The 11,598-nt window shown below is 35.5% G+C and overlaps 1 protein-coding gene across 1 annotated transcript; it reads right to left on the bottom strand.

Moving 5' to 3' along the window:
• Positions 1-10,048: 10,048 nt before the first annotated feature.
• Positions 10,049-11,377, bottom strand: LOC141627990 (uncharacterized). The gene is made up of 3 exons (XM_074441186.1): positions 11,077-11,377; positions 10,685-10,818; positions 10,049-10,579 (listed from the first exon to the last, which is right to left on the bottom strand). Exons 1-3 carry the CDS (start codon positions 11,375-11,377, stop codon positions 10,049-10,051), a joined length of 966 nt encoding a protein of 321 aa, XP_074297287.1.
• Between the last annotated feature and the right edge of the window lie 221 nt (positions 11,378-11,598).

An 11,598-nucleotide genomic window follows, 5' to 3' on the forward strand; every position in this document is an offset into this window, starting at 1 on the left:
TCTAATGTCCTCAATCGAGTACTTTTCTATCTGACGCAAGATTTTAATATCTTGTCATTGTATCTTAGGAAAATAAATCTCTCTCCTATAAATTGGAGAGAGTTAATTAGGTTTTAGGATCTGGGATCTTAGCTTTTCTACTGTTGAACGTTGCTTTGCCTCTTTCTTTTCCGGATCCGAACTTTTGTAATTTTTCTCTCTCTCTTATTCATTCAAGTATTGTTCCTCTTTTACATACCTCTTTACCATGTCTATTGTTTCTTTATTTTTCGTTATTGTATTATTAGTTATTCTGCATAGCTAATTCTTTAATGCTAGAATTAGGGGAGCCTTGGTAGTAAAGCAATGAGGCGATAATTAGTTTAGGAGGTTTTGTTGTGAGAATTGTTTGATAGCAATATAACTGTAATTATTAGGTTGAATGCATGAAGCTGAAGTAATTAAACTGGTTAAATTCAGACCTAGATTGAGAGATTAGAATGAATAGACCTGTTACGAACAATAAACTACACTAATGAGGGCGAGAGCTAAGTCATTAGTATTCTAGGGCGGATAGCGGACCGAGAGGACCTTTCCTTTATCCTTCTCACATCTGACCGATTGACCTACCTTTAGCTGAATTGTGTAATATCATGGTGAACTGACATCCTGGCATATTTCTCTCAAACTGATTAATCTCTTATTTCAATCCTTGCTATTTAATTTAAGTTTGTTAGTTTAGTAAAAACCACTCAAACCCCCCATTGTGTGACCGTAGACAGACTGAATAACGAGTAGATAGTGACCGCCTCCATGTGGATACGATACCTGACTTGCCTCTGCGGCATTAGTTAGAGCCTGTTAGTTTTATTTTTGATAGGGTTGCGATAGCCGTGTCACAGTGCTAGGCTCCAATTGAAATGCACCAAGTCCGGCAACATTGTTATAATTTTTAATCTCATTAATTTACATATTCATATATGTGAGAAATTATTTTGTCATAAAATAATTACAAATCTTATGCATGCAAACATAAATAGAAGTAGAGAAGAAATCATCAATCCTTACTATGATAGTTTCGGATTTTGGCCACAAGTAAGATCTCCTTCTTACTTGTTCTTGAGCTTTCCTTATATGGATGAACAAAGGATCCAAAGAAGAATCCCTCCCAAAAGTGAATACTCAAGATGACCTCTTAAAAGACTAATATTATTAGAACTAGAACAATATTAATCTTACTAAAATTGACCCAAAATATTTGTTTTTGTCTCTTGTAATTTCGGCGAAGAGGAAGGATTTTGGAGATTTTATCTCTCTAATTTTTCATAAGATGTAGAGAGTATTTTTATATTTCTTACACTAGAAAATATAATGTAAAATTTTGAATGAAAATAATAGAGGAAACACTCTCTATTTCCTCTTGGTAAAACCGGTGGTGAGAGGGAAGGGTGCCCTATGCATGGGCTTGTTTTTCTACCCAAGAAGATAGGCATGCAAGGCTAGCCCTTAGGGTTAATAATCATGTTCCTATTTAAAATAAAAAACACAATATTAATCCTCATTCTCCCACCATTTTCGGCACTTATAAGATAAAATGGGTTCCATTTTATCTTTGTCAATTTGTCAATTTTGTCACAATGTCACATATAACATGTTACATTTTTATGCCTCACATTTATGTATTTTTAACACATTAAAAATCAACATACTAATAAAAATATGTCATATACAAAATCGATTAGTAATTCGTAATTACTTGTACCAAAATGGTTTATTGAATTATAAATCACAACGTCTTGTATTTATAATAAATTATTCATTCAATTTCAATTGTTTCGTAAACAATAATTTTATCTAAGTAATAAAACAATTTGATTACTTAGACCGTATTTTATTTAATCGAATTACAATAAGACACGTCAATAATACTCACAAAATCGTTCGTCAATTTAAGCAATTTAATTAACCCGTATCGACATACGATCAATTAACTAATCAATTAAGTGTGTCACCTTTTAGGTATGACCTAAGGGGATCAACAGATCACCACCGTCGCACGACAGTAATGTCAAACTCTAGTCAGCCAATCATTACCGATATGTGTGGACCAGTTGACTGTAAATGATATTACATCCCACATGTATTCTTAAAATGAGATTTAAACATGTTATCATCATGATCAACAGTTGTGATCGCATTATTGTCGGAGGACACATATTCCAACAATCTCCCACTTGTCCTCGACAAGTGTGCGTCACCAATTCTCTTGTCCTATTACTATCTCCCACTCAATGCAAGGTGTCTTTCAGGTCGTACTTGCAAGTGATCATATCGAGAGCGGTTTCCTCGATCTGGAGAATAACTGATTGACCGGAATTATCTACCATAGATACCATCCGAGCGTGGCCATGCATTTCCAGTTCATTACTCCTCGAGTGGCCTTGAGATATTGTTATAACCCTGACAAGGGGTGAACAATTCCTGTCGCACTTATTCCCTTCGACTAGCCACATCCATCATAACCCAAAATATCCCCATTTGACCCAATTTACGAAGGTCGTAGTAACATAAATCAAAGTTAATCTGAAACTGAACCACCTTAGGCGAACAGTATTTAGTTAAAAGAATCGACTCATTAGAATACAATAGTAGCACTTTCCGCAACCATGCTATATAAATTTGCCAAAACTCTATAAGCGGTCACAAGGCCCGACAAAGTGTTCCTAACAGTCTGCCTATGTGATCGACTAGTCATCTCACATGACTCCATGACACTTGAACTTACCATCAATCGCATCACACTCTAGTCACTTCGATACGTCACCTCATGTAAGTGACTATGGGTGAATACAATGCTAATCCGTGACACTTTAACGGGGTTAAGTTGTCTTTACAACCCGTTTGGATTTAACAATGTATAAAGAAAAGATAAAAGACAAATGCGATTATGAACATGAACAAAAATAACACTTTTATTTCATTTCAAAATCTAACACAAACTTGGTACACCTTTGAGACCCATGGACACCATATGTCCATTGTGTTTAGCCTGCGATAAAGGCTTGGTGAGCAGATCGGCTATGTTGTCATCCATCCTAACCTTACATATCGCAATTTCCTTCCTTTCAATGAAATCTCTAATTACATGATATTTTCTAAGTACATGTCTAGATCTATTACTAGACTTTGGCTCTTTAGCTTGGAAGATCGTCCCACTATTATCACAATAGAGAGTGATGGGATCATTGGCGGTAGGTACTACTCTTAGACCTTCCATGAATTGCCTGATCCATACAACTTCCTTGGCGACTTCGATCTTTGGAATATACTCACCTCGCTTGTTGAATCCAGATCCACACTTCCTTGAAGCTTCTCCAGCTAACAGCACCACCATTGAGCATGAAAATGAAACCAGCTTGTGATTTCATGTCATCTCTATCCGTTTGGAAACTTGAGTCCGTGTAACCATTAACACGGAGCTCTGTGTCTCCTCCAAACACTAAGATAAAATCCTTAGTTCTTCTCAAGTACTTAAGGATGTTCTTGACGGCTATCCAGTGACTCTCACCTGGATTTCCTTGATATCTACTCGTCATGCTCAAGGCATACGAGACATCAGGATATGTGCATATCATGGCGTACATTATTGATCCAACAGCGGAAGCATAAGGGATCAACTTCATGCGTTCAACATCTCAATATTGTCCCACTAACCATAGGTACTAATCCTCTTTTTGATTTGTCCATGCTGAAACGTCGAAGAATCTTATCAACATAAGATTCTTGACTTAGTGCCAATATCCTCTTGGATCTATCTCTATGTATCCGGATACCTAATATGCGTTGTGCCTCTCCTAAATCCTTCATTTGAAAAATGGTTACCTAACCACTTCTTAACAGAAGACAACATTGGAATGTCATTTCCAATGAGTAGTATGTCATCGACATACAAGATTAGGAACACAACATTGCTCCCACTGAATTTCATGTATAAACATGGTTCCTCAACACTTCGAGTGAAACCATTCTCTTTTATCACATGATCGAATTGATGATTCCAACTTCTAGATGCTTGCTTAAGACCATAAATGGATCTCTTAAGTTTGCACACTTTGTTAGGATTTTTAGGATCGACAAAACCTTCGGGTTGTATCATGTACACCTCCTCTTCTAAATGCCCATTTAGAAAAGCGGTTTTGACATCCATTTGCCATATTTCATAATCATGAAATGTGGCAATCGCTAACAAAATCCGTACGGTTCTTAGCATGGCTACGGGGGCTAAGGTTTCATCATATAAAGACCTTGGACTTGGGTAAATCCTTTTGCCACTAGCCTAGCTTTGTAGACATCATCATGTCCTTCTATGCCATTCTTGACCTTGAAAATCCATTTGCATTGAAGAGGTCTTGCCCCTTTAGGCAAATCCACCAAGTTCCAAACTTGGTTTTCATGTATAGAATCCATCTCGAACTTCATGGCTTCAAGCCATAAGGAGGAATTTGGACTAGAGATTGCAGCGTTGTAGGTGGCGGGCTCGTCACTTTCTAAAAGCAACACATCGAGTGTTCCATCTTCTTCGATAAATCCCACATATCGATCGGGATGGCGAATAACTCGGCCCGTTCTACTAAGTGGAGGAGGGACAACCGTGTTAGATGACGAAGGAACATCTTCTTGCGTCTCTACTTCGGTTTGTGGCTCTTGAACTTCATCAAGTTCAAAATTTCTCCCACTCTATCTCTTAGAAATAAATTCTCTTTCTAAGAAGACAACCTCACAAGACACAAACACTTTGTTTTCTTGAGGTTTATAGAAGTAATAACCTCGGGTGTTAGAATAGCCTACAAAGGTGCATTTTTCAGATCGTGGGGCTAGCTTATTGTCATTTTTGGTTTTGACATAAGCATTACATCCCCAAATTTTCATGTAGGATAGATAGGAACTCTTCCTTTCCATATCTCAAATGGAGTTTTCTCGGTGGCTTTGGTGGGACAATTGTTCAAATATCTTATTGCGGTTTGAATCGCAAATCCCCAAAACGAGTTCGGTAACTCGGTTTGACTCATCATGGATCGAACCATATTAAGTAGGGTTCGACTTTTCCTTTCGGCAATACCATTGAGTTGTGGTGTTCCGGGTGGACAAAGTTGTGATATAATACCACAACCTTTCAAGTGTGAATCGAATTCAAGGCTAAGATATTCTCCACCACGATCGGATCATAGTGCTTTTATCTTTTTGTTCAATTGGTTCTCTACTTCATTATGAAATTCCTTGAATTTCTCAAAGGCTTCACTCTTATGCTTCATTAAATAGATATACCCATATCTACTAAAGTCATCGGTGAAGGTTATGAAGTAGTCATAATTTCCTCGAGCGGTGATACTCATTGGTCCACACACATCGGTATGTATGAGTCCCAATAGTTCACTTGCTCGAGTTCCTTTACCGCTAAAAGGATTACGAGTCATTTGGCCAAGAAGGCAATATTCGCATGTTCCATATTATTGATAATCAAATGGTGTAATCACATTAGTCGAAATTAATATTTTGATGCGATTCTCGTTTATGTGACCTAATCGACAATGCCAAATGAACGATTCATTTGGATCACTTGATTTGAGTTTCTTTGATTGAATGTTGTAGATGTCATTAGTCGGATTCGAGGTTTCTAAAATGTAAATGCCACTAATGGAAGGAGCTTGGCCTATAACCAAGTTGTTCCTTGAAATAGTACAACGATTGTTTTTAATGACAAAACAAAAACCGTCCATGTCCAACGTAGCGATTGAAATAATGTTTTTAGAAAGTGTAGGCACATAAAAACAATTATGTAAATACAACTCAAATCCATTAGGCAAAGCAAATATATAAGTTCCCTTGGATTCGGCCGCTACTCGAGCTCCATTTTCAAGGCGTAGATCCACATCTCCTTTTCTAAGCCTCTTCACGTCTCTTAACCCCTGTAAATGATTACAAAGGTGAGAACCACAACCGGTATCCAGTACCCATGTCGTAGTGAAAGTATAATTTACATCAATAACATAAATTTCCTTAGGAATTTTACCTTTTGGAACGATGATTCCTTCCCTTATATTTCGCAAATATACGGGACAATTCCTAAGCCAATGTCCCATGCCATAGCAATAATGGCACTCATCTTCAACTTGCTTGAAGTTTTTCCCTTTCTTTCCCTTCTTCTTGAACCTTTTGCCCTTAGAAGCAAGAACTTGATTGCTTGCTTGAGCTCCCACTAGTTTTGGCATCTTTCTCTTCCAAAGACAAAGATCCTATAGATTTTATGAGGCGGTCTTCCTGAGACCGGCTCACAAGAGATCTTGTAGTAGTAGGAGGTTTAGAAGAAGTGATGAAGTTTATGTTTCCATCCGAACCTATCCCAAAAGAAAGTTCTCTAGTAGTGTCGAAATCATTGTTAAAGCAAACGTCGTCAAAAACATTGTGGCAAGACTCAATAGTTATTGGTGTAGTAGCGTTTGATGGATTCATTGTAATGAACTACAAGTATGGAGGAAAAGGAAATATTAACATTTGTCATTTTTAATCATACTTGTAAATAATTTTAACAAGATATGAGCATTTATATAGTGACCTCTACCCAACTATTATAAATGATTCCAAGACCCAAATTCATATTAACTTAGGCATCGGTAAAGCCGAATACAACCTTTATCAATATAACTCGGTGGATTAACTCTTTAATCGATTCTACTTTTATAACTCTTGGTCGATAAAATTACATTAATATTTATCTTTAGCCCGAAACACATCCGGCAACCGTCGAGAATACTTTCGTTGAGTTCAACCCAAATTTCGAATAAATGTGTCCATGATCCAAATTTAAATCAACTTGGGCATCGGTAAAGCCGAATACAACCCTCATATTTATAAATTCGGTGGGTAGACATTTATCACCCACTTCCCATACGTAGCAAGGTTTGTACCCCGGTAAAGCCGAGTGCACTCCCTCACGAAATAGGTTTTCATGGTTTCTAATTTTTGGTAAGGCTAAGTCTCAATTGTTTATTTTAGCGAGAGGTCATGTCAATTTATTATCTATCACGTTTTAAGTGAACTAAAGCGGTGAACTACGATAATTGTAATTGACACGGTCGATTAACTCGATTAAATGATAATGCATGTTTTAGTTATGGCGATTTAGCGATGCATGCAACATATAAATAAAATGCAAAGCATAAATAAATTCCTAGTATGGCCTTCCTAAAATAGTAAATCTAATAAACTATTACAAATTCGGAAACCAACTCCTTTGGTCCCTTGAACTTCGGTCTTGGCACGCATTTCAAGGCAATACTATCTTTGATGGATCGCCTTCTCGAGTGGCACCGTCTTCAAGAAACTCCGGAATAAATAAATTACATAATAAATTACATAATTTCCTATTATACATTTGTAATAAAAATAAAAATTATACGAGATCACAATAAATTACAACCGAATCGATATTCCCATACATTTCGGGTAATATCAATTAAAACTAAGGCCATACTAAGTAAAATTACATAATTCAAAAATTACATAAAATTAAAATATGACAATCATAAATAAAATGCAGCATTATAATATGTATGAACATGCCCAATTTTATGCTAAATCGCCTTTAAGGAGCCAATATCGTATATTAATCGGTTTTTACGGATTTGCGTGATTTAACCTTTTAAAAATCACAATAATTACATAAGTTCATATTTATGTACAAGTTAATTACCCTAACCAACTTATGACTCAAAATTAGTCTTCACTAACATATTGACAATAATTAACCTAGATTTCTTAATATTGTTCATAAATGGACCTAAAATACAAAAATATGCCATAAACTTCAAATTAAATCATAAAAATTTCAAATAATTTCAAAATTTGAAATTCAAACTCATGAACATTCTGGAAAAATACCATGACACTCATAATGTTCAAAAACTTAGGTTAAAATTTTCGAAAATTTATCGAGAAAAACAATGTTGCGGTTTATCAGTTTTGATAAATATGACCATAAAAATATGAGAAAATATATTTTTATCAACTTTTCACTTTTAGATCTGAAATATATAATAAAATGCAATATATGACGTTTTTTCTTTTGTCATGAAGTATGTTTTAACATTATTACCAATTTTAGTCACCATTTATGTGATTTTTCATCAAAAATTCATAAATCATGCATAAAGACTTCATTATAGCCAAATATTTTACACACATCTTGTAAAATTGCATATAACAACATACTAAATTTCCATGACCAGATTCGAAATAAACTCATATTAACATATTTTCCCATTTAAATACGATTTTAAATTGAAAAATCCATATTTCGAGCAAAACAACTCATTTTATCATGATTATTTACAGGCCATCAGTAGATAATATATGTGAAAACATATCCAAAAAACACTGAAAAAATCGAAGTTTAGCTATTTTTAGTCCAAAAATGACTTTTTTATCATAAAAATCACATTTTAAGGCCATTATTATATAAAATGAAAAATAAAATCCATAAACAAACCAAAATGTCCTAAAAATCACTTAGGACCAGAAACTTTTAACATGAAAATTTATTTTAAGGTTTATCTTCATAAAACCAAATTAATTAGTTTTGTATGTTAATCATATAACTCGGAAAAAGTATAAACCGATTTGCATGCAAACAACCTAAAGCTCTTGATACCGCTTGTTATAATTTTTAATTTCATTAATTTACATATTCATATATGTGAGAAATTATTTAGTCATAAAATAATTACAAATCTTATGCATGCAAACATAAATAGAAGTAGAGAAGAAATCATCAATCCTTACTATGATAGTTTCGGATTTTGGGCACAAGTAAGATCTCCTTCTTACTTGTTCTTGAGCTTTCCTTATATGGATGAACAAATGATCCAAAGAAGAATCCCTCCCAAAAGTGAATACTCAAGATGACCTCTTAAACGACTAATATTATTAGAACTAGAACAATATTAATCTTACTAAAATTGACCCAAAATATTTGTTTTTGTCTCTTGTAATTTCGGCCAGGAGGAAGGATTTTGAAGATTTTATATCTCTAATTTTTCATAAGATGTAGAGAGTATTTTTATATTTCTTACACTAGAAAATATAATGTAAAATTGTGAATGAAAATAATAGAGGAAATACTCTCTATTTCCCCTTGGTAAAACCGGTGGTGAGAGGGAAGGGTGCCCTATGCATGGGCTTGTTTTTCTACCCAAGAAGATAGGTATGCAAGGCTAGTCCTTAGGGTTAATAATCATGTTCCTATTTAAAATAAAAAAAACACAATATTAATCCTCATACTCCCACCATTTTCGGCACTTATAAGATAAAATGGGTTCCATTTTATCTTTGTCAATTTGTCTATTTTGTCACAATGTCACATGTAACATGTTTATGTCTCACATTTATGTATTTTTAACATATTAAAAATCAACATACTAATAAAAATATGTCATATACAAAATCGACTAGTAATTCGTAATTACTTGTACCAAAATGGTTTATTGACTTATAAATAACAACGTCTTGTATTTATAATAAATTATTCATTCAATTTCAATTGTTTCGTAAACAATAACATTACCTAAGTAATAAAACAATTTGATTACTTAAACCGTATCTTATTTAATCGAATTACAATAAGAAACGTCAGTAATACTCACAAAATCGTCCGTCAATTTTAAGCAATTTAATTAACCCGTATCGACATTCGGTCAATTAAATAATCAATTAAGAGTGTCACCTTTTAGGTATGACCTAAGGGGATCAACTGATCACCACCGTCGCACGACAGTAATGTCAAACTCTAGTCAGCCAATCATTACCGATATGTGTGGACCAGTAGACTGTAAATGATATTACATACCACATGTATTCTTAAAATGAGATTTAAACATGTGATCATCATAATCAACATTTGTGATGGCATTATTGTCGGAGGACACATATTCCAACAAACATGATCTCCACAATCCAATCCGCTAAGTTATGTAGAAACGAAAACAGTAGAATGACCCTCCAATTTGCTCCCAGACTAGGGCAGAGGTGTCATAACAGCAGTATACGACTCAATACTAGTACTAGAGAGATCCTCGTTGGGGTCTATAGAGGGAATAGCGTTGCACGGCATGACTTGCATGGGCGCCCTGCGAACACTGAACTGGGTGAATGTCAAATCCTCCCCACCCACCTGAAAGTTCAAAGTCTTAGCCCCGACATCAATTATTGCATGAGCAGTATGCAAAAATGGTCTTCCCAAAATAATGAGAGTGTATGAGTCCTCAGGTATGTCTAAGACTACAAAATCAACGGGAATAAATAATTTCCCGATCCTAATAGGGATGTCCTCTAAGAGTTCTAACGGCCGTGATAATGAGTGATCACCCATTTGTACGGTCATGTTTATGCATTGAAATTTTGTCAAACCAAGTCTCTTCGCAAGAGACAGGGGTAAGATTATTACGCTAGCTCCTAAATCGCAAAGTGCATTATCAATCAAGTAAGTCCCAATATGACAGGGAATTGAAAAGCTACCCGAGTCAGCAAATTTCGGTGGAGTCTTATTCTAAAGAAGTGCAGAGCAGTCCTTAGTCAAAGCCACCGTTTCAAATTCATCAAAATTCCTCTTACGTAAAAGAATTTCTTTCATAAATTTTGAGTAAGAGGGTACCTGGGTGAGTAATTCAGCAAGCGGCACATTAACTTTAAGACTTCGCAGAAGATCAGCAAATCTACCAAATTGTTGTTCCGGCTTTGTCCTCCGTAGCCTCCCAGTAAATGGAACTTGGGGCTTATAGGAATTATCTTCATTCATAGATTTATCATCCAAATTAGATTTAGATGAAAAATCACCATTCTCAGCATTAATGTCACTCGATCGAGCAACTACACCGCTTGATCAAGAGCTTTTCTCAGAATTATTGCTCGATCGAACAGTTTGGGGTGATCGATCTAGAAGCTTGTCTTCCTCAGTGCTCGATTGAGCATTATTATCCCTTCGATCGAGCATTTCTTTATTAAACTTGCTCGATCGACCATCAGAAACTGGTCGATCGAGTACACCATGTGAATCAGTCACTATTTCGTCAAAAGACGACTTCCCATGAACAGTAGCTTCAACCTCCGAGTCTGAAAATTCAGCATTCTCCTTTGGCATTTTGGGTCCCTCGTAGGAAAGACCACTCCTCAAATTGATCATATTTACCGTCTCATGTGGTTTCTTGTCAGGTTGTGATGGTAATTGGCCTGGTTGTCTTGAAGCTTGCTTAGTAGCCAATTGAGCTAATTGGGACTCAAGCAATTTAATAGAAGCATCCTTTGCTTGGTCACTTTTCAGCATTTGAAGTGCAAGTGATTGCACCATCGACTTCAACTCGGCTATATCATTATTAAACTAGAAGAAGTACCTTTCTTATGCGGCGGTGGGAAAGAAGAAGGCTTTCGAAAGCCTTGTTGTTGATTTTTATGCAGCGGAATATAGGCTTGTTGTTGCGGCGGTGGAGGTATAGGATTCAAAACATTTTTGCTAGACCACCTCAAATTGGGATGAACTTCAGCTTGATTATTAAAGTAAGAGCCTCCTTG

The sequence above is a fragment of the Silene latifolia genome, chromosome Y (genome assembly GCF_048544455.1).
Source record: "Silene latifolia isolate original U9 population chromosome Y, ASM4854445v1, whole genome shotgun sequence".
Taxonomy (NCBI): domain Eukaryota; kingdom Viridiplantae; phylum Streptophyta; class Magnoliopsida; order Caryophyllales; family Caryophyllaceae; genus Silene; species Silene latifolia.

Coding starts and splice junctions, on each gene's coding strand:
- LOC141627990 (XM_074441186.1), bottom strand. CDS start 11,377: ATGGTGCAATCACTTGCACTTCAAATGCTGAAAAGTGACCAAGCAAAG. Junction 10,819..11,076: donor AATAGTGACTGATTCACATG/GTGTACTCGATC, acceptor CTATGAATGAAG/ATAATTCCTATAAGCCCCAA. Junction 10,580..10,684: donor TTGCTGAATTACTCACCCAG/GTACCCTCTTAC, acceptor GCACTTCTTTAG/AATAAGACTCCACCGAAATT.